The sequence below is a fragment of the Camelus dromedarius genome, chromosome 20 (genome assembly GCF_036321535.1).
Source record: "Camelus dromedarius isolate mCamDro1 chromosome 20, mCamDro1.pat, whole genome shotgun sequence".
In the NCBI taxonomy this organism is placed as follows: Eukaryota; Metazoa; Chordata; class Mammalia; order Artiodactyla; family Camelidae; genus Camelus; species Camelus dromedarius.
The window spans coordinates 30725132-30752994 of NC_087455.1; the positions used below are offsets into that span (position 1 = coordinate 30725132).

The following is a 27863-nucleotide window of genomic DNA, read 5'->3' on the forward strand; positions in this document are numbered from 1 at the left end:
AATTTCTCAAATTTGGACATGCCCTGGTATATAATGTTATTGTTACCTGAAAATTAGGTTTGCCTCTTGGTGTCAGCCAGAAGACACACCACGCCAAAGACCGGGAGAAGAAAGGATTTATTGCTTGCAGCAAGTAAGGAGACCACCTGCGATCTTTCCCAAAGCAATGTCTTCCTGAACAGCCAAAGTTTTAAGCTAAGGGTATATGCATGTTCATGAAGGGGCTACAGCAGAGGAGAATTCAGCATTGAATTGGGGCAAAGGTCGACAGAGTCCCAGCTTTAGGTGACTGAAGTCACGAGGGTCAGAAAAGGCCATCATCCCTTGGGTTCCAGTTGAATGCCCAAGGAGGGTTACATTCTGCAAAACAGCTCAAGAAAGTGCTTCAGGCTGGTCTCTACCATTGAAATAGAACTTGCAGTCTTCCTTTAAGATCATTATTACTGAGATCTGTTCAAGGGCAAGCAATGTGGCCAGGCTTAGATCACAAAATGGCTTAGGTCTAAAACGGCTTCTCGTATGTCAAAAAGTTCCTCCAGGGACCCCGTGCCCTATCTGCTAAAACCTTATCAGTCATTATTTTAGTTAGTATCTTACAATGTTGTGTGTCACAGCTGTGACCAAGTTTCTTTGTCAATTACATTGTAATAAGGTGTTTAACAATGTCTTTTAAAGTCTTGTTATTCGTAGACAGTTATTGTTGTACTTTTGTTAAGAAAGTTCATGGGAAGGACTCTTTGACAAATACAAGTTTCTGATGAATTTCAGATCATAATGCTGAACTGGGTAAGAAATTTAAAAATCCCAATGGAAAATCTGATGGCTTCATAAAACTATTAACAAAAGGTTTGGTTATTGAGTAACTGGTGAATATGGTTATAATTTTCATGGTTTTGTTTGGAATATTACTGGTTTTGATCTGTGTTTTCCAGCTATAAGGAAACCCTTCCCTTCGAGCTAATTATGACTTAGAGCAATTTGGTAAATTACACCTTTGTAAGTAGAATTAAAACATTTATCTTTTCTCTCAACCTGATCTCTCTAGACTTTGGAAACTCTTGCGTTCCACGCAGCTTATCAGGTGAATAAGAAAGGCTGCCCCCTGACAGATGATGGAATCTTGGTATTTTGAGGACCTCAAGAAGAGAGAAGTTCACCCAGGCAGAATCTAATGGCAAGCCCTTGGTGTGGTTTTCTTGGCCTTTCTCTGCTCTAAAATCTGATGTTTCAGTTCGTTTGACCTCACTGTGCATTGCTTGTAAACTTGGGTTCAACAATAAGTAGCCTGAAAAAAAATGTTGCTGAGGTACAAACCCAGTTTGACCTTCAATCAGCACCTTTTCCTTGTGACCTAAAGGTTTCATGCCCCAGAATGTCTGTTAACAAGTTGAACACAAAGACTCACTGACAAGGACCACTTCCTCGATGATTTATAATAGCAGAGTCTGGTACATAGTAATTGCTCAATCAATATGGGTTGAATCAGTATCATGTATCTTTTGTGTCCCTAGGAATCTTTCACATTGCTTGCTGAGTTGACTTAAATAACACGATACAAATCCAGGTTGTTTCAATAAAAACCAAGCCAGACACCCCTAAGGTACAAGAGGCTTACCTTTACACACGACTTTGCATAAACTTGCAGATGCCTTCCTTTAAAACACTTGTCTTCTACTAAAAACCCACGCAAATACTTCCATCAAAACTTGCTCTGCTCTGCTAAGCAGGTAATTGCTTCTGCAGCAGCTGGGTCACCTCTGTGTGGTAGGGACCACTGTTTAGGATTGGTGTTAATCTGTTTATGTCTGTCTCATCTGCAGGGCTGTGAGCTCCTAGAATTTGGCTGTCTTGTTCACTCTTTAACCAAACAAGCAAGCGGTTGGACGCATAAGGGTAGTCATAATGAAAATGTCGGTTTGTGTACATTGTTGGGGCGATCCATGCCCAGGATGATTTGTACTGTATTTGTAGGGTACATTTAAAAAATTCACGTACTACATCTTTGAATTCCCTAATTCTGTGTATTAGTAAGATCAATATCTCTAAATTACTAAGGAAGTGGACTCATAAGGTGAAGCCCTAAAACCAAAGTCCCGAGGGGAAGAGACTAAACACAGGGATTAACTTCAGCTGTGAACAGCGGGAGGCGCGCCAGAGGCATTTTGATCTCTTTCGGCCACCGTCGCCGGGTCCTCGCCACGCCCTCTATTTATGCGCCTGCGCACTGCGGGAACGCCGGCCATTTCTCCATCAGTCTGGAAGGGCGTTGTTGAGGTGAGTCGTGTTGCTTTTCCTTCTCTTGTTCGGTTTTCCTGCGTGTAGCCTCCTTCGGTGTGCTTTGGAGTTGGGTCTTGATTTTGCATTTCTGCGGTCGGAAACCTCGGACCTCTCGCCCGCGTCGACCCCAGCGCGGCCTCTGCGGGCAGGCGGGCAGGTGGCAGGGGCCCCACGTAGGCTGGGTGGGCTGCGGGGCCAGGAGGAACCGCCGGGCTGGGTCCCCGCTGCGTTTTCCCCTCATTCTGTGTGACCTTGGTTACGTCATTTGACCTGCCTGGTCCCGGTGTGTTCGCTTGCAGGGAGGGTGGTTTCTCCCTCGGCCGGACTTGAGGTCCAAGGAACAGTGTGGGCCCTCGGTCTGCGTCCGCTGTGTGCTGGCGTTCGTGATTAGGGTTGGGAAGCTAGAGGAGGGTCACCCTGCCTGTGGCAGGAGGGCAGGGTGGGCTTCAGGCAGCCCCCTCCGCGCGCCCACCGCCTTTCCGGCCTGGTCCCGGCCGCGCTCGCTCAAGGTCGGCCCGTGGGTGAGACGGACGCGCCCCGGTCACTAAGTGAGACCTGCAGGCAGCTCCTGGGTGCCGACCCAGTGTTAGTCGTTGACCGCGTGACCTTGCAGTAGTTCCCTAACCTCGTTTTCTCATAATTAAATGGGAATAGTAATTGTCTCACAGGGTCCTCTGGACGATTAAATGAGTTGGTAGGAAGTTTGTAAATACTTACTTAGAAATGTGATTGTCAGTCTAGAGCCACTGTTAACCTTCCCTGTAATTGCAAGAGATTTTTTTTTGTCGTTTTTGATCCCCGGTTACTGTTGTGCTGCAGTTGTCTTGCTTATTTAGGGTAGTCAGAGGGTAAACAGGGTGCAGCCGGCTGAGCCAGTAAACACCTTAGGCTTTGGGGGAGGAGTCGGTCCTCTATCCTTCCCCTCTAGGTACTAAGATGTGCAGAATTCTTTAGGTGTCTTATGAGAGTTTTCTTTTTATTACTATTTAGCTGTCAAAGATAATAACTACCATGACTTCTGGTGCTTTGACGAAACCTCAGATGCGAGGCCTTTTGGCCAAGCGCCTGCGATTTCATATTGTTGGAGCGTTCGTTGTATCCCTGGGAGTTGCAACCTTGTATAAGGTATGTATGTTTGGTTTTTATTTTGTGCTCATAATATAGAAATGTGTCTTAAAGTTGAAAATGTGTTTTATTTTCATAAGAGTCTTTTAAAGAAATTCCCTGTTTAATACGTTCCCTTTCTCTGTTCACCTCTGTGTGACAGGAAAGTATCATTTTCCCCAAAGAGCTTTGTCCTCCATCTTTAAATGAAGCTGTCTTAGTCGGCTAGGGCTGCCATAGTTAGCAAAGTACCACAAACTGTGTGGCTTACACAATATAAATTTGTTTTTTGTTTTGGAGGTAAAAATCCAAGATTAAGATTGCTGCAGGGTTGACTTCTTCTGAGGCCTTTCTCCTGGGCTTGGAGATGGCTGTCTTCTCCCTCTTGTCATATGGTCCTGTGTATATGAGCCTGCCTCTGTCTCAGTTTTCTCCTGTAAAGGTGCAAGTCAAAACTGGATTAGGACCCAACCTAAAGACCTCATTTTAACTTACTTACCTCTTTAAGGGCCCTAATAGGGTCAAGTTAAAGTTAACTTTGTGATTTATGTTGTCTTTAGATATTGTTTCTAATAATCTAAAAAATAAGCCCTAATGTAACCTGTACTTTTTAGTTTGGTGTGGCTGAACCAAGAAAGAAGGCATATGCAGATTTCTACAGAAACTATGATTCCATGAAAGATTTTGAGGAGATGAGGAAGGCTGGTATCTTTCAGAGTGCAAAATGATCTTGGAATGTAAAGGTAATGTGGTTATTTGAAGTTACTGTTTTAAAATCTTTTAAAATTGTGGCAAAGTACACCATCTTAAGTATTTTTAAGTGTACAGTTCAGTATTGTCAAGTACATTTACACTGTTGTACAACCAGTCTTCAGAACTCCTTTCAGCTTGCAAAACTGCCACATTTCCCCTTTCCCCTGGCAGTCACCATTCTACTTTCTAAGTACCTCATGTAAGGGGAATCATAAAGTGACTTTTTGTGACTTATTTCACTTAATGTAATGTCCTCAAGGCTTATCTGTTAAAGGATATGTGGGAATTTTCTTTGTTTTTAAGGCTAAATAATCCATTTTATGTATATACCACATTTTGTTTAATTAATGCATCTGTTAATGGACACTTGGATTGCTTACACCTTTTGACTGTTGGGAATAATGATCTGTGATGTGTGCATTTCTCTCTGGTGACCTGCTTTCAATATTTTGAGTATATACCCAGAAGTGGAGTTGAGTATATACCCAGAAGTAGGTTATACGACAGTTCCATTTTTAATTCTCTAAGGAACCGCCATACTATTTTACATGGTGGCTGCACCATTTTACACTCTACCAACTTCTGTGCACAAGGGTCCCAGTTTCTCCACATCCTTGAGAACATTTCTTTTTTAATAGTAACTATCTTAGTGGATGTGAAGTGATTATTTTGGCTTTCATTTGCATTTCCTTAATGGTTAGTGATGTTGAGCATCTTTTCTTGTGCATTTTGACCATTTAATTGTATCTTTTTCTATTCAAGTCTTTTGCCCACTTTTTGATTATTTTATTTTGGCCGGGGGAGTGGGGGGAGGTAATTAGGTTTATTTAAATTTGGCGGAGGTACTGGGGATTGAACCCAGGGCCCTGTGTATGCCAAGTATGTGCTTTACCACTTGAGCTATATGCCCCCTTCTTTTGCCCACTTTTAATTGGACTTCTTGTTGAGTTTGTAGTTCTTTAAACCCCCTGTCAGGTATGATTTACAGGTATTTTCCCCCCATTATGTAGATTGCCTTTTCACTGTTGATTGTGTTTAAATTTTTGATGGGAGTCTGATTTATGTAATTTTTGTTGCCTGTGCTTTTGATGTCACATCTAAGAAATCATTGACAAATCCAATGTCATAAAGTATTTGTTTTCTCCTAAAGTTTTAATAGTTTTATCTCTTACCTTTAGGTCTTTGATCCATTTTGAGTTAATTTTTGGATATGATGTTAAGGGAAAAGTCTACTTCATTCTTTTGCATGCGAATATCCCGTTTTCTCAACACCATTTGTTGAAATGACTTTTCCCCATTAGATGTTGGCACCTTTGTTGGTGTGTTTGTTTTGTACTGTATATGTGAGGATTTATTTTTGGATTCTATTCTGTTGTTTTGGTTTATATTTCTTTATGCTGATACCACAGTGTTTTGGTTACTGGATCTTTATGGTAAGTTTTGAAATCAGGAAGTGTTAGTTCCCCAACTTTGTCTTCTTTTTCAAGATTGTTTTGGCTATTCAGGATCCCTTAATAGACCGTATGAATTTTAGGATGGATTTTTCTATTTCTGCAAGAATTCCATTGGGATTTTAATAGAGATTGCATTATATTTGTAGGTCACTTTGGGTATTGTGGACATCTTAATTACAAGTATTCCAGGCTGCGAACACAAAAGATGTGTTTTCATTTATTTGTGTCAATTTCAGCACAGTTTATGTTTAGTAGTTTTCAGTATACCAGTCTTGCCCCCTTGGTAAGTTTATTACTAATTTTTTTTTTGACACTAATGTAATGGGTATTGTTAATTTTCTGGTTATTCATTGTTAGTGTACAAAAAATGACTAATTTTTGTATGCTGTAGCTTTGCTGAGTTTATTCTGACAGGTTTTTTTTTGTGGAATCTTTTAGGTTTTCTGCCTGTAAGATCAGGTAATCTGCAGAGATAGTTTTACTTCTTCATTTCCAATTTGCATGTCTTTTATTTCTTTTTCTTGCCCAAGTGCTCTGGCTAGGACTTCCAGTACGATGTTGTCTGTCTTTTTTTTTTTTTTTCTTAAAGAGCTTTATGTTCTATTTATTATTGTATTATTTAATTACTTTTTATTTTGGTGGGGGGAGGTAACTAGGTTTATTTATTTTTAGGGGAGGTACTGGGGATTGAACCCAGGACCTCATTGCATGCTAAGTAAGCGCTCTACCATTTGAGCTATATCCTCCCCCTCCAGTCTGATGTTGAATAGAAGTGATAAGAATGGGCATCCTTGTTTTTTTCCTCCTGATCTTAGAGTAAAAGCTTTTAAGTCTTTAACCATTGAGTATATTAGCTGTAGATTTCTTGTATAATCACCTTTATTATGTTGAGGTAGCTTCCTTCTATTCCTAATTTTTTGAGTTTTTTAAATCATAAAAAGGTTGTTAAATTTTTCAAATGCTTTTTCTGTATCAGTTGAGATGGTCATGTGGCTTGTCCTTCTGTGGTGTTATTATGTTTGATATCCGTATGTTGAATCATCCTTGATGATCCTTTTAATAAGCTGTTGAATTCTGCTTGCTAGCATTTTGTAAAGGATTTTTGCATCTGTATTAGGGATGTTGCTCAGTACTTTTCCTGTGTTATATTTGTCTGGCTTTGATATCAGAGTACTGCTGGCCTTACAGAATGTTTTGTATTCATTAGTGAGATGGTCAGTCAGGTGTGGTCACAAGAGACTCAGGAGAGGCTCAGGGAAACATGGTAGGGACAGTCTCTCCTCCACCCAGAAATCTTTAGTGTCTCAATATATAAAAAATAAATATATATAAAATATGTAGAGTGAATTTAGAAGTGTTACCCACTCTTGAATTTTTTTTTGAAGAGTTCAAGGAAGATTAGTGTTAATTCTTTTTTAAATATTTGGAAGAGTTTAATCTGTGAAGCCACCTGATCCTCGACTTTTTTGTGTCCAGAGGTTTCTGATTGCCAGTTCAACCTTTGGTGGTGTGATTGCTTATTGTATTCCTTTATAGTACTTTGTGTAAAATCATTTGTAATATCCCTGCTTTCGTTTGTTTTCAGTTGTCTTAGTCTGACTAAAGTTTTGTTAATATTGTTGGTCTTTGCAAATGGCTAACTGTTGATTTTGTTGATTTATCAGTAGTGTTTCCTGTTCTCTATTTTGTCTCTCATCTTTATTTCCTACTGCTAGCTTTGCTTTTTTCCTAGCTTTTTAAGGTGTAAACTTAGGTTTTGATTTGAGATCTCTTAAAATTTCTTTTGTGATACTTAACTTGACCCAGTGGTTGTTAGTGTTTGTTTAATTTCAACATACTTGGATTTTTGAGTTTTCCTTCTGGTATTGATTTCTAGTTTCATCCATTGTGACCAGAAAAGATACTTTCTATGATTTCAGTCTTTTAAAATCTGTTGTCTTGCTTTATGGCCAAACATGTGGTCTATCCTGGAGGATGTTCCATATGCTTTTTAAATTGATTTAAAAGCATGTGTGCAGTACCTGATGGAACTATTCATACTCTGGAATCTTGTCATTCATGTCTTTAACTTGATTCAAGCTCTACAAAAAAGAGCAACTTAAGGAGAGTTAAATGAGCCTGTCTGCCACCTCAGTGAGTTTGATGTGACAAGGGGAGTATGAATGTTATTTTTTTTTTCAGGCAGACTTTTCCTTAATGAGCATTCCAACTGCCATATGTACGTGTGTGTGAGAGTGTGTGTGATCTTTGCTAAGATCTGGGATGTGGGGGAAGACCTGCTGTATTGGACTCAGATCAGTTTTCTAAGACTTAAGGATGATTTTGAATATAAGTAACTTTTGCCTAACGTGAAATTCAACTCTGTTATAGTCCATTTCTATAGTTTATCTTAAGTATCTGTATTATAGATAAAACATGCATAAAAAGCTATAGTTTATATTTAGTATAGGTAATATACAATAGAAAAACAACTTTATTCCCAGTGTTTGGAAAATTTGATAAAGGAATTATGACTTTCATACATACCATGGACTGTTAGGTCCATTAGAAATGATAAACACAAAGTAATATGAAGAAATTTATAATAGAAAATTAAGAATGTTTTATGTAAAGCGTGAGCTATGTTAAGTGAAAAGTGCATAGAAAAAAAAGCTGAAGGTAAGAAGATCAAGAAAATATTAGTGGTTCTGTGTGGAATCTTAACATTGCTGTTTTCTTATACCTTTGAAATTTTCAGAATTTCCACAGTGGGTATGTATTTCATACTCAGATGTTAACAGGCTGATTTTTAAATATTTAGGTTTATTTTACCTTTTACTTACAAGAAGTTGATTGTTGTTTTTGGAGGAAATAGGTCCCCTTTCAGTTTTGATTTTTGTTTTCTCCTGTTTTGGAGACAGGACTAGAAATGTTTAGAACTGGTGGGCTGCTTTTTAAGAACGGTATGGGTATGAGAAGGGAATGGAGGGCGGTGGACTTGAGGGGAAAAAAGAATTTGGTAAATAAAAGCAAGAAACCTCTGGGGTAAGATATGTATGCCCCAAATGGCAAAGAGGCTGATCAGAGAGGTCAGGACGCATGGGGGAGATTGGACCCGGAGCCCAGGCTCCTGGGCGAAATTCAGCTCCACTGGTAGCAGTAGACTTCAGGGGACCTTCAGGGTGGTGAGGTACTAAGAGAAAGCTTGTTAACTTGGCTACTCTTTTTTCTCCACAGAATTTCTTTGGGTTGAATTCCGTGGAAGTTTGTCACTTACCTGCGTTCCTGAACTATGAAACTATGAATATCTTGGTTAAGGAGTAGTTTCTCTTGATAAATAAACAATTAACAGATACTGTGGACACTGAGTCTTTGCTCTGTTTTTCATATATATATACATGTATGTATATATATATGAAAACACACACACATACACACACACACACTTGCATTAGATGCTTCTGGACTTCATTGTCTCTAGCCCTGCTGAATCCAACCACCGGACAGATGTAATAATAGATAATTGGAATTTAAGAGTCTTTCCTCAGTATTATGGAAGAGCTAACAGAATGTATGTACAGTATGGAAAATGTCTAATCCAAAAAAGTTGTGTCTTGTTGGAATTGAGTAATGCCTGCTAATTTACACAGTGTGGTAACTTTTTCCAGAGGAGGTCTCAGGACCTTTCTCCCCTTTCATAATTGTTTTTTGTTGTGATCAAATGACACTATAGAGAGCTTTAAAAATTAAGTGTATTTTAGGCAAAGCTAATTTAATCCCCAGTTTTATTGTTATTAACTGATGCAAAATTCTTGAGTCCCATACTGTGGACTGTAGTAAACCCAGGTATCAGTGAAAACCTGCATTTTAAGAGCCCCTGGTAACAACACATTTATGTGTGGTCAGTAATTCAAGGATTCTTTTTATTTTTAACAATTTTTAGAAGTAATATGCAAAATTACCATAAAAGATACAAGAATACATATTTACATTCTTAAAAATAGTTTTACTCTTCAGGTTGACAAAACTTTAACTTTCTTAAATGAGTATGATACAAGTAATGGACAAACTACTTTTGTTTTTCATATTCAGCCTGAATTGTCTATTAACAGTCTTGCAGTCTAGAAACAACTATGTAGTTAGTTACTTCTTATGCTCAATAGCATGTGATGTCTAAGGTAAAGAAAGTTAATGTGGGCATTTGAAATTTAATTTTCTTAGCATCTCACAATTGTAGGTGTCAGGTTGAAGGCCCAAGTTTCAATGTAATGAGTAAAAATGTGTTTTAATTGGAGTATAAGATAAACTCACCTGAGCATTCTGGGTCCGTTTTTATCAGCAGACACAAAAGATTTACGCCAAGCTTGCCTAGTAAAACAAACTAGGAAAACAAAAACATTTTTTCCAAAACACACGTGGACAGTCATCAGAATGTTTTATAAATTTCAGTAAAATGCAGAATGTAGAGTAGGACTATACATGTCAGCTTTCACTTAAAAGAACAGCATCACATTTAAGTAACAATATTAACAAGGTAAACAGAATCCTAAGCACTTAATTTCATTTAAAGAATTTAAATCTTTGCATACAGGGGTGTTAAAGGTGATGTCTTAGCCTAAAAACAGATGCAACTGGGTGTGAAGTTTCAATCTGTCACCATTCTAAGGCGTGACTTTTGTGTTAGAACAGAGTTAACAGATCTTAATTATAGTTGAGATTTTAGCAAATACCAGAGCAAGAAAGAATGCATTTTCTACTTGTGATAAAACTAAAGATTCTGTTAATCAGGATTCTGTTAATCAGAAAAGGAAGTTTTTCTTTTTTGATCACTCCATTTTAAAGTATCGTAGTTTTAGGGAAAAGGAAGAATCAGAATTCATTTTAGAGGCTAGATCACTATAACTATAGAACAGTGTTGCCCTTGTGCTGCATTAGACGTTAGAAACCCTAAAAAACTCGTTAGGTTTCTTTTCCAAAAAGAAACAAGCAGGAATCAACACCTCAGAGGGGGCTCAAGGGAACCCTTTCCTCAGGGCTTTATTTTTCACCATGGTAAATTTACTAATGAAGACTTGAGCAAAATGTGGCTCAACCATATAATGGTATGATTTCACAGTGGAGGGGAGAGGTTCCACAGCCACCACAGGGCAAGGTGTCTGCATGGAAGAGCAGCTGGGGGCCAGGTGACAAGATGTCTTTGTGATGTAGTCCACAAGTCTGTTATACTGTTGCTCTGAAAGTCTCTCTCGAGCTCCGTCCACCTGGGGTCCAAAAGAAAGATTCTTTAGTTGCCAAGCCCCCATAATGAAACTTTCCATAAGATTATCTCTTCTCTTGCCTTGATACACTGTTAGGCCTTTTAGGTTATCTAATAAAGGCCCTGAATAAGCATTTGGTGTGTAAAATTCCCAGGTTTAAAGTTGATGATTTGCTCTTAAAAGTCATCTCGCTATTCTTTACTAACCTAGTCCAGGAAGAAAGGAGAAAAGTGCCTTTCCTCTACTTGAATCTCATCAACATTAAACTCTGCACCCTGAGATAAAAGCTGTTTGCCTGTCTCTGCAAACCTCTCCAGACAGAACCTCTTTAATTTGACAGGAAAAAATGGAGAATAGCGCCTCTTTCAAATCAGTGGCTTTGGACCGAGCATTTAAAAAAATAAATACCTTTTGAACTGTAACATTTTCTGTTTTTATAAATACTAGGATTTAAAGCCAGAGAAAATAAAAAAACTGGGCAGAGGAAGGGGAAATTTTTATGGAAAAGAGGGAGGATGCAAAGTACATTTATGGTTCATAAAAGTCTGGCTCATCTTCAGTGGAACTCAAATAGGAGAACTGAGATATACTACCTAAGTTCTTAAGCAAGATTTTCTGAGAAAGCACCCATCAAAGGCAAGTGGAGCTATAAATTCTTCCCATCCTGAAATCCTGCAGCTATGTAGTGTGTAAATCAAGTGCAGTTGGAAACTTGAAACGAAAGCCACTGATCTGTGGGAATCAGGTAGCCACTGACCTTTCAGTGGTCTTTACCTAGCAAATGCTGGCAAGACCACTCTGGGAGAATTACATTTTAATGTGAGCTTCTTACTTCCTGAAATAGTAAAGAATGTACACGTTTCTGTGTAGGGCACAGAGACAGTGCAGCTAAAGGTGCTTTAAAAGCTGTAGAAAGCCAGTGGGCTGGTAAAGGGTGAGGTCTGCCTGCCAGAGCAATACATAGGGCATCCATGCATTAGAGTTCAGTCTGTCTTTTTAAGTTTGGTAGAGAAAAGGAAGGCCCCCAAAGGTTCACTGACAGATGAAAGCTGTGCACCACCAGGCAAAAGCCAGAGCTCTGATGATATCATTTGATGGGGTCAGAATTCACTTGGAAAGCTTTGAATACACACACAGTCTTAATTGCTCCTCCTGAACAGCAGCACAGGAAAACCCGTGTTGTGAAAGGAACATGGCCAAGGAATAAATTGACCTTCTGACTCATTTTGAGCCTCTCATATGGGACTTCAACAGTGTGCCAGGCATATTAAGCAATTATTACCCTAAAAATGGCTGCATTTAACCAAGAAGAGTAAATGCTGATTTTTAAGAAATCAATCCTGCGATATTTGAATATACTGAATGATGTCATCTATAAATTAATTCCTTCTAAAACTCAAAGGAGCTGAGTTTCCTAGCATCGAGAGCAAAATCCCAGAAAAGCCATTTTATGTAAAGACCTTAAAATACTGTTCTTTAGTTTTCACTGGAGGACACTGGGTAGGCTTCTCAGCCCAGTTTTACGCCTGTGCATTAGGCTGGTGAGCACTGACGTGGGCATGGCCACTGGGGACAGTTCACTGTCAAGACAGCACTGCTGACGGCCCCCCTACTCCCACTTTGAAAATACACTGGATATAGGACTCTTAAAAGGTCTACTGTGTCAAAAAAAAAAAAAAAGGCATTTTGTTCTGCAGCTTGGGTGTCCACTGGGGTGAGTAGGGGAGGTTAGGGTTTGGACACAGGATTAACGAGGCAGTTACTTTTTGTTTCCTGTGAGAAGATAGTAAGAGCAGAATTTGGAGGCTGAAGGCATGCTGGGGATCCACCTGGTCCTGCCCAGTGCCAGGTGCTGCTGTGGAAGCACAACAGTGTCCCTGCTCTCGGTCACCTCTTCCTGCCTCTGTTTCAGCCACCCCTCAACCCTGGTCCTGTGACCCCTGAACACCAGTGGAAAATGAGTGGTGAGCTTGGTGTCCAGAGTGTCAGCGCTTCTGCCTCCAGCTGATCCCACGGTCTCAATTAGCCTTGGTGATGCCTAGGGGTGGTGACTCCAGCTATCATCTCAACAACCCCCAGAGAAACTGAGGTCTGGTCCCCTCCTCAAACAGTACCCTTCTCAAACAGGAAAGCCAAAGAGAGGGATCACAGCAAAAGATGATTCTCTAGTCTCAATAGTTTAAGATCTGAAATATTTCCCAAACAGCTAAGGAATAACGATGGTCACAGATACTCCTCAGGGCTTTGGAAGTTTCTCGTTAAGGACCAAGGACTTGAAGATAATGATACTATCCCCTGCCAAGTCCTGTAGCCAGATTACTGCTGCTTTATTGTCAACTGGATCAGAAGATTTTGGCAGATCTAATAAAGTCAGCCTGGACATCTGACCTCTTGTTTATTCCCAGAAAGTCATCAACTCGAACCAGCAGTGTAGTCCTAGTGCCAAACCCCAGCTTAAAGCCTGACTGATTATGATCCAAGAAACTAGAGAAATCTCAGAGTTGTTGTGGTTGGCTGCCTTCCATCTTCTCAGATAATTTTACCCAAACGGTGGTGTGAGGAAGACGCAGGCTCCCATACCAGGAAGAAAAGAAAGAAGGAATCAGGCAGGAGGCAGGTGTGCTGTCCTCTCCTGGGGCTCCTCAGTTCCTAAGTTAGGACCAGCAGGCTCCAGCTTGCCACTGGTCTACCTCTGGTGAGCTGTGTGGGAAAAGACACCTGTATCTGGGGTCAACTCTCAGGGCCCTGTGGATCAGGCAGTCAGCAGGGAGGGCAGTTTTCCAGTGGGTGCACCTGCTCACCGCGGCCTGGACTGCAGGAAGCTGGTGCTCACCTCTGACCCCTGACACCCAGAATCACCAACCTGAACAGCCATTCTACATCAACTTCTGTGTGGCCAGCACATTAGCCAGCACATCTCAAGCTGTGTGGCCAGGGAGCTGCCCCAAGAGCCCAAGCAGCATCCCCAGGAGGCCCCCTTTGGTCCATAAGGGATGGGAAACTGTCCTCTGGGAAAGGGAACACAGAACGCAGAGCAGGGGGTGGGAGAGAGACACACACTGACAAAGTTTTCATCCTGAAGTCTGGGATTGGGAACGAGGGAGGGAGGGAGTCAGACCTGGTCTGTGACCTTGCAAAGGTCCGGCCTACTGCCTGTGCCTTGTTTCACTCACGACACCCCTCACTTCAATGGTGGTCCCCTTCGGTCCCCACAAACCTAATGCAGTCACTCCCAGGCCACGTGCAGATGTGGGTCTGCTCTGGGGAGTTCAGACCAGGAGGTCTGCTCCGTGCAGTATTTTCAGGGAATTGCTGCCTCGGCCCTGGCCCCTTCGCATACAGGCCTGCCTGCTTTGGAGCTCCACTGTCCTGCCCACTCCAGTGCCCAAGCCTCAGGACAACCAAGCCTTCTTCAGCTCCTGTGGTGACTGAGCCCCAGCTGTGAGTCCATCCAGCCTCCTGCCTGGCTCTCCTGTGACAGCCTCACACGCACACCCGGGTGAGCGCTTCCCCACCCGCTTCTGCAATGGCTGCCTCACCGCCCGCACACCCTCCCCCGACAGCCCTCCTGGTCTCCAGCAGCCACTCTACAGGCTGTGGGCTCAAAAATGCCTGGAACCACCGGTCACCCTGTGTCTCGACTCTGCTGGCAGCAAGCCCCGGTCGCCCTGCTTTCTGAAATGTACCTCCACATCACAGGCCACTCTTGGCTGCTTGAGCTGCACGATGAGCAGGTTGCTTTGCTTGCTGTCCTGTGTACAGTCGATCTCCGTGACGGGGAAAGCCTGTTGCTGGGTGTCCTCGCCGACACTCACCACGAAGAGCACTTCTGACGTCAGCAGCAAGCACCCTTCGTGCTCCTGGCCTGAGCCCCTCACCAGAACCACATCCAGGGCCATGTGGACTTCTGGTCTGCCCAGAGACTGAAGCATTTTCCTATTTCAAAGGAGAACAGTGAGGCCAGGAGGCAGCTTTGAAAAGATGGTCACCTATCAGGGCTCACTGTGTGTACCAAGGAAAAAGCCCTCACCAACCTGATGATTAATTTCAGCCTGAGATGTAACTGTCAACTTTAAATCTCAAATTGATACTGATCAACAGAACCCAGCTCCTTCTGGAGACATACCTCCCTTGGCTCTGGTTAATTCCTCTTCTTCCCACTAGAAATGTCACCCCTACTTGGAATGCTGGCTCCACAGAGAATCTCAGGCCCTCTCGCAGGCCTGGGCTCCTCTGCCAATGTGCATCCTCCCCTGAATGGGACGCATAGGGCGGGGGAGTTCTGCCAGCCCAGATCTGTATACAGCAGACTTTCCCTGAAAGCAGCTGCCCTGTGTGGGCTCCCCTGGAAGCACGGCCCGTTAGTTTGAGAGCAAGCCAGAGCCTGTTAACATACAGTGCGCATGTACCCATGACCCAGTGTCTAGGTGATTTTACCAGACGTATTTGACGTGGCTATTTGGAGCCTGGTCAGCATGCAGATCACTTGGCTGATAGCGCTGTTTGGGGAGCTGAGAAAGTCCAGCTCCGTGTAAAATACCTGTGGTAAGAGAAGTAAGGGAGTTTTACTAGTTGTTTTCTGGAAAACAGTTTCACGCTAGAGTGATGTCATCTGCTTAGCGCCATCCATAAACTACTACAGATCCAAAATGATGTCACATCTTTGGAAGCATGTGCATAGATAATCATTAAACAGTGCAAGGCTCTTAACCCTGGTGATCTTACATTAGCTACAAACTGAAATATGAATGAGCTACAGTCCAAGCAGAGACAGGCAATTAGAGGAAGCATAATGCTCCTGGGAGTAATCAGTCCTGAGCAACAGCTTACACATCATTTACAATTTATATGATAAAAAAAGTCAAGATTGTTAGTCAACTTCCTTGCTTAATATTACAGTACTTCTGTATCTGCTGTGGCTGGTCAAATAATAAAAAACAACACACACAGATGCACACAAAGGCACATGTTTTGCTTAGATACGTATTTAAGTGACTTAATCCAGCTGTTAAACATGAATCCATATACATTTATGAGCGCTCCTGGGGCCTCTGGTTTATGACACGCTCTCCCTGGTGCCAGCACCAAACGAGGGCACCCAGCAGCGGCCACGCATTCCTCCAAAGAGACTCTCCAGAACCAAAGATGGTACAGCATGTGTGCTTTCTGAGGGCTTGTAAATGTTTATAAAGGAGGCACAGTCATTAGACTAAGAGTTAGTGGTTTGTAAAACCTTCAGTGCGGTAATAAAAGTTTTACAAGAATGATGGAAACCAACAAGTCCATGTGAAGCTCTGTTCTGAGATGCTCTTACATAAGGGAGAGTTCCGCAGCCCTGGGAAGCGCACAGTGAGGGACAATGGCATTCTCAAGACCAAGGGAATTTATGAAGTATAAGCTGACTTTGCCTCACAGGCGTCCATCGCAGAAGGAATAGTTTTTATTACTGTGTAAGCATCTGATAAGGAAGCATTTAACTTTGTCCAGTTATGAGTTGCAGCAGTTCTTTTTGTCAGTTTCCCTGCAAGTGAAAATGTCACTCAGAGAAGGAGAGACAGAACTAGAGCGGGAGGCGAGGGGGAAAGCGGAGGGGAACACATGTTCCTATCTGTGTGGTCTCTTAAAGGAGCCTCTCTGGATGGCTGCCTGAGTGTGGGCATTCGTCCCCCGCTCTCTTCCTTTCAGACAGTGTTTTATGCCTGATCTGGCTGCCTCTTGTCGGGTCTAGTGAGGCGCAGGATGTCGCAGTGAAATGTAGCCCTTGGGCTTTATGGCCAGATGCAGATGCAGAGCGCCCGCAGGGAGGAGGAGGGCCTTCTCGTAGCTGGTGATGCCAGCTAGACAATAGCTTTGTGACCAAAATAAAGACATGATTTTAGGAAAAAAGGTAACAATTCCAGTTACCTGTTTACTGAAAGTCCCTTTAACTTGCTCAGTCAAGACGGCAGAAAATTAGCAAAGGAGGAGGTGCTTCCTTTCCCAGGCACCCGGCGCTCCCGTGCACGCAGGCGTGTGTGGAGAGCCCAGGCACCCTCCAAGCACGGTAGTTCCAGGAGCCCAGGGTTTCTGCAGCCTTGCGCTTGGGAGAGGGGGGTTCCGGCTGCAGATCACATGTCTTTGCTGACATTGGCCGGGAGACTCGGCCAGGTGGCAGCAGGCCCCCCAGTCTGCTGGCGAGAAAGCCATGCCCAACGCTGCGTGCACACAAGTGCACATGCACCCACCTACACTCAGGCCCCTCTCTCTCACTCTCCAGTGTGACAGTGACTTTGTCATTTAAGAATATCTTCCTGCCGTATAACCTATTTTTTTCCTTTCAAATTGCTCACCAGAAAAAGTACTTCTACTCTCAGCTTCAATATATTCTACATCTTGCCCTCAACTTCTAACTGGTTACTTTTCATTTAAGTCTATTTTATTAAATGTACTGGAAAAAGATCTGTGACATATATATACTGAATTTACTCACTGATTTCCTGGTTCTGCACTTTTATTATTTATTATTAGTAGGCCAGTTCTACTCTTTGTATAAATAAGCATAAGGAGGTGAGAAAAATAGCTATTTATCTATTTATAGATTTATCTATTTTATTTTTCAGTCCTTTGTCACGTGAGGGGCTGGATTATCTAAGTGGGGGGGGGCCTCGGTATAGAAACGCAAATGAATGGGTAATGTCTGAGTTGGCCCGACAGGCTCTCCGCCGACTCACCATAGCCAGTCTGCGACACGAGCTCAGCAGCCCCGCCGATGGGCTTGGTGAACACCCCCATGATTCCTTTCCCCACGCCCGAGATAACACCCTTGGCCTTGTGTCCTGCTGAAGCCTGCGCCTCCGATGTTTTCTGGAAGTTCTGCATTGGCTGATCGACGATACCAGCAATTGCACCTGAAAAACAATGAGTCCCTGGTGAGGATTAAGGCTTAAAGTCCTGAGCTAGTGAGAACCTTCAATCTGGAACATAGTTTTATTCGGACTGACACCCCAGCCTCATTATGAAATTCTTTACTATGCGTTTATTTCCCATTTGTCTAAGTACATTGAGGCTAAGTTAGACATTTATTATCTTCATCAAAACTACAGGTTCAGACTGGGTTTGGCCCATCACAGATGGGACCTGTGAAGTTCAGTTCAGAATTTAATAAACATGCCAGACCATTCTGAAGTGGCACCCTTACACCTTTCCAGAAACCAGGCAGCACAGTTTATGGAAGAGAGCTAACAACTCCTTAGAAGAGTGAGTCTGCTCAGCCTCGGACATTTTCCCTGAATGAAGAGGATGAAAAACTGCAAGGGGCCAGGCCTTTCCCATGTTGTCTCTTTTAGAAAGAATAAGAGCAATCATTTAATAATAATTCAATATTTATATTTTAATAATTGTTTAATAATGAATAATTTTGATATAGCAATTATTCTTTCCATTATAGCGAATCTGTTTTGAGTGCTGACTATGTGCTAAGAGCTTTACCTGTATGAGGTCATTAATCCTCACAATCCTAGGGAGGCAGGCATGGTTTTTATCCCGAGTTCCTAGATAAGGCCCCTGAGGCACAGGGAGGTTAAGGAGTTGTTCCCAAGGTCACACAGCTGTCCCGTGCTGGAGCCAGGATTTAAGTTTAGGGAGTTGGAGTCATAGCCTTGCTCTTAACCACCAAGCTATTCACTGATCCTGTTTATAAAACAGGCTCTTCCCCTTGCCACTCTGGGAAAAATTTCCTTCTCTCTCGCTTCAGCTGCGGTTTGGCCACTTACTCTTCACTTGAGAACAGCTACAAGGCCTGTGCTCGTGACTCTCTGCCCTAACGGCTTTCCCCCAGGGTGGCCAGGCCGGGCATGGAGCTGGAGGGCAGACCCCTCAGCTGCTGTGGGTCCCCTCCTCGCTCTTCTCACTCTGAGGGACCAGGGATGAGTTTCAGTAAAGTCCCAACAGTCCAGATTTTTTTTCCGTAAGAGTGAAGGGTTCCCTAGCCCAGACCCAGTAAGAGGTAAAAATCTTATTACAATTTTTGACCGAGTTCTCTGTTTTCAACTCAAACCTGCTAGGATTAATGAAAATGCAGTCTCCCTGGTAGAAATTTTAGTACATGTCAAATCTCATTATTCCAAATGCCACTAATTCAAAGTCTCCTGGGTAAATGGAGATTTCCAGGTCTCAGTTAATGACCTGCTAATTTCAAGCAGTATTACATTGAACCAAATCCAGTAAAACGAAAGGCCAGTTCCTTCAGATCAGTTGTAAAGGGAACGTTCTTCATGGATTCCACTCCTCTAAATTTTGACAGAGCCATTTAAGTTTATGTATTGACAGATTAAGAATGACCTGAGGTGACAGGTCTGTTTCCCAGCCTAGACCACTGCTTCCCTAACCTCCTAAAGAAATTACGTGGGAAGCTGCTCACAGCTGGCCCGGCCACCCTGGCCATTTGGGGCCAAAAGATGGCGGTCTCAGTGCCCCACAAGACACTGGTCTTGGCACTTGCGCTGGGAGCTCACCTCATGTTTTCAGTCTGAGGAGTCTGGTGTTCTGCTCCCCCTCTATGAGATCAGGACTCAGAGCAGCTGGGAAGTATTCATGGAACTGGCTGCAGTGGGGAGGCAAGAACCCTGGGGTCTTCCCTTCCAATCACTTCAAAGCAGACAGTTTGAGGTGAATAGCATCCAATCAAACATGACAGCTTTTGCGATTTCATTCTCTGGTATCTTTGAAAGGTCTCTATGCGGAAGAGCAGAAAAGGTGGGGTAGATAATGCCAAATTCACCAAGAAGTTAAATTATTGCCTGTATTTCTGGGAGAAATGTCTTTTCTCAAGTGCAGATTTCCAATCAGACTATTAAAATTGAGCCGGGGCAAGTGAAAATCTCCCATTTCTCTTTAATGTGCCAGGCCCACCCAGCACCTGGAGCAGGGAGCCGAGACTGTCCACACAGGGCTCGCATCTACATCCGGCTAAGTGCAAACAGGTCCCACAGGGAAACTCCCCTTTGATCTTCCACTTTCTCCAGCCACCCGCCACGGTGAAGGCTCGGTTCCTGCGGCTCTGAGAGAGAAACCGGGCAGCCTGAGAGGCAGGAAGCCTGAGCCCCGTGACAAGGTGTGAGGCTCTGAGGGGCAGAGAAGCGCTGTCAGGGCACATGCCCTGGGCCAGCACTGGGCCCTGGGGCGGGGAGGCCGGCCTGTCACACACCGACACCACACTGGGCACCAGATGCGAGGCCGAGAGAGGCCGGCAGCCCCGGCCGGTCTGCAGCCGAGCCCAAGAGGCAGCTTTCTCCAGGCTTCAGACAGCTCTCTTCTTAAGTGTAATCCAGCTAAATCCCACCACTGGTAAATTATTTACTGTCATGTGCTCAAATTCTGCTCTAAGGCTTTAGGGAGTGGAAATTGATCCTCAAACTTGTCTGCTGGCATCAGGCCCACGGGGCGGGGGGCCACATGGAGCCAGCTGTGAGGTGACAAGTGAGGCCGGGGAGGAGGGACACGCCTCGCAGGGACGCTTCCACGGACCCTGTGTGCTGGGCAGGGCTGAAACCGGGACCGTTTCCTTTCCTGCCCTTCGCTGGAAGAGGGGGGCTTGCTTTGCAAAGCAAGGGAACTACCAGGCCCTCCCCCACCTCTTCCGTGACTTCCTCCCCAGCCTGAGGCAAAAACACTGGGTCAGAGATCCGCCTGTGGGGTATCTCGGAGCTGCCCTTCCCACACACTGTGATTTTATTTTGGCCACTTTTTTTTTTTTTTTTTTTTAAATCATAACAGCAGAGGGATAGGCCTGGGCTGGGACACCTCTCCTCAGCTGACTATTCCAGGGACAAACAAGCCCCACAGAGGGTATTCGGTATTCTGGCTTCAGGCTGGCTTTTTCTGACCAGAACAGATTAGCAAACTGAGAAGGAAGCACGTCTGTTACTCCTGGATTCCCTTCCAACTGCAAACCAGGCTGCTGGGGCGGCATCAGAGGGACAGCTCGTAAGTGCTGTCTGGTGCTGGCTCAATACCCACTCGCTCAGGAAACCGCCGCGATTCACCTGGTGGGGGCCTATGTCGTTGGGATGCCAAACGGCACCCCCGGAGTGGCTGTGAAGATAGAGGGTGTGGTCGCTGGGAAATCCAGCCACGCTTCCTCAGTCAGGTGCTCTCAAAGGAGCGTGGGTCAGAGAAGCAAGTTCTGACATCCTGTCCTTGGTATTCACGCACCACAGGTCACATCCGGGAGGGAGGGTGCCGTGTCACTGCCACGCGGAGCTCACATCCTCTCCCAGCAGACTACAGCAAGAAGCAGAAAGCGGGGGAGTCGGGGGAACAGACCTGGTAAATGTGGGCAAGCCTGGTGCCAAGTCTGCAGGCTCCATGGAGTTTTTCCAAAAGCTTTTGCTTTCTGAAAACGACTGTGGATCTCCTCCAGGGACCTCGGCGCATCTCTCGCAGGCCAGCACTTCCTTGCTGACCTGGGGCAATGTGGCTGGGCATGGTGGCTAAAGATGAGCTTTGATTTCTCAAGTGCCTCATAACACTGCACAGTGTCCCCACGAGGGCCAAGAAGAGTCAAGAAGGCCCACAAACTCATAAACATTTGGGGGAAATGTGTTTTTCCTACCCTGGAACTTTCAACTGTTCAGCCTCCCCACATCCTGATTGTTTCCAGGTTGAAGCCCTCCAGGGTAGCTGACGTGGAGAGGCCCAGGCTCTGGTCCTGCCTGGAGGTCTGACCTGGGCAAGTCACTTCACCTCACCCACGAATAGGGTCTGAAGATCAAATAAGATGACACATAGGAAAGTGCTTTGTCAACCCCGAAGTGTTCTTTAAATACATGTTTACTAACTGGGTCATCAGTGTTTATGTCTTCTAAAGGAAGAAACCGAGGAACCAGCATTTTGATGTCACTAAGCATGGCTTTCAAACTCTTATATGTAATAGCTCTAACTTCAGCTGGGCACCTACTTGCATTGGGCCGTTTTAAACACCATTTCTGGGGATGGATTAAAGGGCAATAAATCTATACTTTCCTCTCCCTCTTCTTCCTGCCACATATCAAGGACTAGATGTTCTGAGATGACCCAGTGATTACGTGGAATACAGAAGGTTCTTGAACTCCTCCAGGAAAGGGAGCTGGTTTGGGCCACCCTTGGTCTGAGGAGCACAGAAATGGACACACTGCTCCGGGTGCGCTGCTGGCAGCGGAGCTCCTGGGGGCGCAGGGCCAAACCAGTGTTTGCAGGCGCAATCAGTTCACACGGGGGAGGGATTTACATCACTCCCTGAACTCCCAGGTTTTGGGAAATTACCAGAGATTCAGAAAGACTCCCTGAGCCTACTGCAGTTTCCACAGACAGGCTAACTGATTCCCATGCATGGACAAGACACAATGACTACAGCAAAGATCAAAGATTTATGATTTTCTACCCTAGTTAACAACAGGAGCCACGCTCAAAAGGGTGACATCACAAGGGCAGAATCACGGCTCCCCACCTAACTGATTTCCACCATCAGGTACCATTTTATGCAGTGGAAACTGGGTAGTGGGTGTCGGCTTCTCTGGGTGGGAAGAGAACAGATGAGTCAGGATGGAAACAGCCACATGCCAGCCAGCTCCGGTCTCCTCTGCTGAGCACCTCCATCCAAGAAGAGCTTGGATGGAGGGAAGGAAGCTGTCCTGCCCAGAGCAGAGGGCACGTTAAGGCCACAGTTCTTAGCAGAAAGAGGTCCCACAGATCCCAAACAAAGACTCAAGTCCTCCAAGATAACCTCATTATCACTTCCCGTGGTTACAACAGCTTAACCCAGTGGACTAAAACTAAAGCAAAAATGCTCCTCCATCACTCACATGGCTCTCTTTGCTGAGACTCTCTGAAACCAGGCAACTCCTGCAGTTCCTTTGCTACCGCAGTGTAATCGTGGGTGCTGTTTACCAAACACAACCCCTATGCCTGGCACACAACTGACCATCGTTACTTCTAACAATGGCATTTCCAGCCCCAATTTACAAAGGAGAAGGCCTGAGGTCATAAAGAAAGGACCTGGACACCCAAACCTGGGGTCTCCTGGCTCCTGAGGAGCGTGGTCACCCCCTCCCTCTTCCCCAGAGCAACCACGCTGCCTGCCCGGCTCTCCTTAACCCGGCTGCTCCACCCAAGTCCCCGTTCCCCCACAGTATTCTGAAACCGTGCCCCACGCTGCTGTATGTTAGGACTTAAACAGTTTCTAGTAACTCAGCCTGAACTTGGAACATCTTACTACTTCCTCTTAAAGCCTCAGCTGGCCGTGCTGCGGGTTGAGGGGTCGTGTACAGAACCGCAGCCTGGAGAGAGGACAAATACTTTCAAGCTCATCTTTTCTGACCTGTGCTCTCGCTGCTTCAAGCCACTTTGATCTCTGTGAGATGCACACTCCTTCAGATGCTTGGTAGGCAGGCTGCCAAGCAATACAGTTTTAAATTCCTTTGCAAACAAATAAACAAGATACTCTTGAAAATCCTGCTCTGCAAAATTTCAGCTCTGAAGCTTCCTTTTTATAGATTTTTCCAAAGCAACTTATTTTTCAAACATTCGCAATATTTCGAAATACCCACCGCAATCTGCATCTCTAACTATACATCTGGCTGCTCGACCGTCACTAATCACTTGGAATCAGGCAGATCCGGCACTCTTACAAAAGAAAGAGGAAAAAGTGGGCTCCTCACTGAAGTTTACATGACACTTGCACGTTGCTCAAGTGCTTCCCAAACAAGAGCAGGCGTATGCAGTGTCTGTGACAGAGAAGGAGTGGGGGCTTCAGGAGGGTTGCCTGTTACTCCCTTCTGCAAGCAAACAGCGGCATGACCCCATCTTTGTGCTGACACCCCGCACACAGTCCCCTGTGGAATGATGCTTTCTTACAGCCACGAGGAGGCAGTTTCCACTAGAGGCAATGGAAGGTAGGGCTGGGGCGTTTGCTCAGGAGTAGTGATGCGGCAGGGCCTGGGATGGTGCGAGCCACGTTTGCACCAGGCTCTGGAGAGGGTATCCTGTTCTAGAGCCTCATGATCAGGGCAGGAACCAGAATGTGTGCCTTATCCTCTCTGAGCCCCAGCTTCGTCTGCAGAAAGAGAGACAGTCCACAACCACCCCCGGTCCCGGGCCTGGGCGCCGTGGCCTGCTGGCAGAGCCGCACACAGACGCCAGAGCCCCTGGGTCCCTCGGCCCCTTACCGAGCAGGCTGATGCCCAGCCGGGACAGGCCCTGCCGGAGCCCCTCGCCCAGGCTCTCCGGGAGATGGCGCCGCCACTCCTCCTGCCGGCTGTAGTGCTCCTCATCCAGCGAGAGCCGGTCCATGTTCCGGGCCAGGCTCGTGGCCAGGTTGGTGATGGAGGTGAGGGTACCTGAGGGCACAAGAGCGCACGGGTCGGCCTTCTGGTCACATGTATGGTGGCCCCGAGGTGAGGGGTCCCCGGAGCGCTGTGGGGGAGGGGGGGGACAGTAGAAGCACATCTGCCTTCTGGACGTGCCTGTGGAGAGTGACAGTGGCTTCCTCTTGGGCAGCATGAAACGACAGCCTTAAGAAAAGGAGGTGATGATGGACACTTGCTTACGAGGGTGATGGCCCTCCTCATGAGGGGTGGAACAGAATCTCTGTTACCAGAAAAATGCTTAAAGTCTCCGATGGTCAGGGCTTGGCTAAAATAGTTCAGAAGTCCTTACTGAGGCCCAGTTTTGAAGGGTACAATTTGTCTGCTCTGATTTTAAAGGTTAAGGTTATGTTGCTGAATTTTAAACAGATTGTAAAGGAATGTTTCCACTTTCAGAATAAAATGTATTCCCTCCTTATTACTTCAGTCCTCGTAAAGGGAGATATTAAACTTTATTACGTGATATTCTGAGGCAGTAATTATTATGCCACAGAGACTATGTGTGATTTTGATATTCAGGATGTTAAGTGAAAAAAAGGCAAGGACAGTAAAAGAGAGTTAAGCATGTGAAAGCCACGACTCTGTCCGGTTTTCCCGAGGAAGGTACTTCTGCATCTTGCTCCAGACAGTCATAACCCCCTCTAGGGAGTCCGCACAGATCATCTCCGTGAGCAGAACTGAAAGACATCAGTGGACATATCCTGAAGCTAATGAATTAGCTCATCTGTTTTTGGATGTCTACTTTCAAGAAGAAGTGGAAGATGTTGTTTTTGCAGCTGCATCTCTACCAGTAATCTGAAAAGAACAAAATCCATGTGCACACACACACTGACAAACCAAACAGATTTTGCTAAGAGAAGGAGAGGACAAGCGAAAAAAACATCCAGTGAGTCAGTATGCTAAAATTACCGCCAGGGTTCAGTTGAGCTGGTGCTCGTTGTCTTATTTTAAAATAAAAACAACAGAACCATAGAGATTCAAGTGTCAAGACTGAGAAATCCACCAGGGAATCATCTGTGAGTCCCCACAGCTCTGCCCGCAGCCTCCCGGGTGGCGGGGTCCGGGGCAGCGGTCCTGTCGTCGTCCACGGAATTTGGTCCACTGCTCTCGCCGTTCTCTTGCCAGCCCTGCTCGATGAATCCTGGGTTCTTCCATTTCAAGCTCCAGTTTCTTCTTCTGAGGCCTTCTAGAGACTTCTATAAGCTGCCTACTCATAACAGTTACAGCACAGTTCACAGTAAAAAGCCTTTTATGGGGGAGAAGGCCTTTGCCCTGTTTCCCCTGCCTCCTGCCGAGAAGAAACAGGGACTCAGATGGCCCTTGTTAGTTCCCGAGTCACTGCCAACCTGACCCGAATGTGGGCAAACAAACACACGGATGAAAGGAGAGCACGCTCTTTCTCGTGGGCGGCAGTCAGACTTCTGGGCTGGTGACCAGTCTTGGCCACAAGATGGCACTGTTTACGTGGCCTGCTAGGGAAAGGCTGGCTCCTTCACCTCCGGATCGGCTTCCCCATCAAAATATATCCGTATCCTTACAAAAGTTATGACAACTATATCTACATTTAAAAAAATATGATGAGGCAACGCAGTGTAGGATTTCTGATGTTTAGCAGAAGTCCTGAACACCTTTAATATTTCTGTATTTATCACATGGAATAACAGTTGAGCCAATCCTGGTTTTCCCAATGGGAGGTTTAAAATTCTGCAGTTTCTGAAACATTTTCACACACTGCAGGCAAGGAGTGATCTGTTTAAAACATAAGACGTTATATATGAGCTTTGCTACAACTCCAACCTTTCACTGCCAGCTAACAAGCCAAACAAAGCTAGAGGCAAACTTAATTCACTGAAAACTGTAACACGGTCTTCAAAAATAAAAAACAAGACAGGGAAGGAAGGAAAATAAGGCATCGTTTACAAGGAACCCAAGTAGCTACCTTTGGAAATGTGCTTCACAAATGATGTCGTCCCTCTGGAAACTCCGCTCACAAAGGCTCCAGGGCCCCGGGTCAGCCCCTCGTACGGAAGCCGGAAGAAGTCGGCGATCCCGTTCCCAATGCTTCGCACCAAACTCGCCGGGCTGCCGAGGATTTCCAGGGATCCAACCACCCAGCCTGCGAGGGGCCAAGGGGAAGGGGTTACTGAAACCCTAAATACAGCCCTTTCAACATTTGGGAAAAGTGACCCATTTTCCCTGCAATTCATTTTTCACACTAGAATTGAGAATGTAATAAGCTCCTTTGGAGCCAAATATGGGAAATAACTCATTCACTGTGAATTCATAAATGGCAAACTTTCATACTTTATAAATCAAAGTGATCCTTCTGGCAGCCTCACAAATGGCTTTAATATGACTTCCCTGCCCGAGCCTCCCGGTTCCTGCTAAAAGGGACCCGTGTACAGAGGACGGGCGCTCCCAGCCGCCCAAGGAAAGGCGGTCCCTTGGGCTGCAGGTGTTCGCAGGCTGGGAAGTCATCTTGAAAACCTCCTTGGGGAGCAGAGGCACCAGGATGAGGAAGAGACGCCTGGTCGGGGGAGGGGACCAGATGCTAAATGGGGTGTTGCGAAGGGGACACACAGTTCTGACAAGGACGGGGGAGTTACTTTTAATCTTTCCCAATCCTACCGAGCTGAGTGCTTCCCTTTGGAGTGGAGCTGGAGCCAGAGAAACGTCTCCCCTTCAACCCCAGCTTCAGTTGTGTAAACTCTGGTGACAGGGACATACTGATTAGGTTAGCGAGAGGGGCGTGTTTCCCGCGAACGTCCCTGGAGGGGAGTGTTGGATCGGGTTTCCTATTGGAGCCGGGGCTTGCCAGGAGCGGGCCTGCTCCAAAGCCTGAGTGCCGAGCGCACGGCCCTGTGGGAACGCGGCTGTGGTGTGGACCCCAGAGTGGCTACCCTTCCTCTCCCTCCCGGGGTGGGGGCTCAGAGCTCTAGCCCAGAGGACAGGAGGTGCCGGCAAGGATGGAGGGCTCAGGAGAGGATGATTCCAAACAGATAATTTCCTCTGGGAACACAGTAACCTCCCTAGCCTGGGGCCGAGCGCTTTAATGGGGAGGCCGCGGGGACAGGACCCATGCGGGAGCCAATCCTGCCTCCCCAGCAGGTTCTTGGAGGCCAGGCCTGTGACAGAGACCCGCCATCAAGTCATCCATCCCAGAGGGTGGGGAAGGTGTGGGTGCCAAGCCAGAGCCTTTACCAAAGGGCTCCCAGGCCCAGCCCTTGTCGGGAGGATGATTCTTAAATTCTGAGCCCACCTCTCTTCTCTGTGACGTTAGGAGGTAACACTAGGGTTTAGGTTAAAAGAGGGAATAATTTCTAGAAGATGAAGATTAGAAACGGGAAGGCCCTGTGGGTGCCAGGCATTCAACTCACTTCTCACAGCAACAGTGCAAGAACTCATACCTGCCTTCACATACATTCAGATTAGCTAGAGACTGAGCTTCTCCTGGGTCAGGCTCTGTACCAGGCACAGGGAACAGAGCCTAATCCGATGTGGTGTTGCCCTGTGTCCACCATCTCAAGGGCCGGCAGGAAGAGGAGGAAACTGCAGCTCAGAGGTTGGGTCAATTCTCACAATCTCCCCACTGGTGAGACACGTGGAGGGGTTTCCAAGCCGGGTTTACCTGATTCCAAAGCCCACCCTCCCTCCTTCGG

At 45.4% G+C, this 27863-nt stretch overlaps 2 protein-coding genes across 5 annotated transcripts in view; one reads left to right on the top strand and one right to left on the bottom strand.

Moving 5' to 3' along the window:
• The first annotated feature begins 2188 nt into the window (after nt 1-2188).
• On the top strand, nt 2189-8922 carry LOC105090541 (cytochrome c oxidase subunit 6C). Its single transcript, XM_010981894.3, has 4 exons — nt 2189-2274; nt 3268-3402; nt 3996-4124; nt 8805-8922. Exons 1-3 carry the CDS (start codon nt 2212-2214, stop codon nt 4107-4109), a joined length of 312 nt encoding a protein of 103 aa, XP_010980196.1. The 5' UTR covers nt 2189-2211; the 3' UTR covers nt 4110-4124; nt 8805-8922.
• A 1063-nt stretch (nt 8923-9985) lies between these two features.
• Nucleotides 9986-27863, bottom strand: part of VPS13B (vacuolar protein sorting 13 homolog B) — a 626989-nt gene continuing 609111 nt past the window's right edge. For all 4 annotated transcript variants that reach the window (XM_064476933.1, XM_064476934.1, XM_064476932.1 and 1 more), the window contains exons 57-62: nt 26144-26320; nt 24007-24177; nt 17536-17712; nt 15263-15365; nt 14512-14761; nt 9986-10828 (exon numbers count right to left, since the gene is read on the bottom strand). In XM_064476933.1, coding sequence (XP_064333003.1) covers nt 10580-10828; nt 14512-14761; nt 15263-15365; nt 17536-17712; nt 24007-24177; nt 26144-26320 — 1127 coding nt within the window. In that variant the 3' untranslated portion in view covers nt 9986-10579. The remainder of the gene's footprint in view (nt 10829-14511; nt 14762-15262; nt 15366-17535; nt 17713-24006; nt 24178-26143; nt 26321-27863) is intronic.

What these genes read in the sequence shown, in the direction of transcription:
- LOC105090541 (XM_010981894.3), top strand. Translation starts at nt 2,212, where the DNA reads ATGCGCCTGCGCACTGCGGGAACGCCGGCCATTTCTCCATCAGTCTGG. An exon ending in TCTGGAAGGGCGTTGTTGAG is followed by an intron (nt 2,275 to 3,267) that starts GTGAGTCGTGTT and finishes ATTACTATTTAG; the next exon opens with CTGTCAAAGATAATAACTAC. An exon ending in GAGTTGCAACCTTGTATAAG is followed by an intron (nt 3,403 to 3,995) that starts GTATGTATGTTT and finishes TGTACTTTTTAG; the next exon opens with TTTGGTGTGGCTGAACCAAG.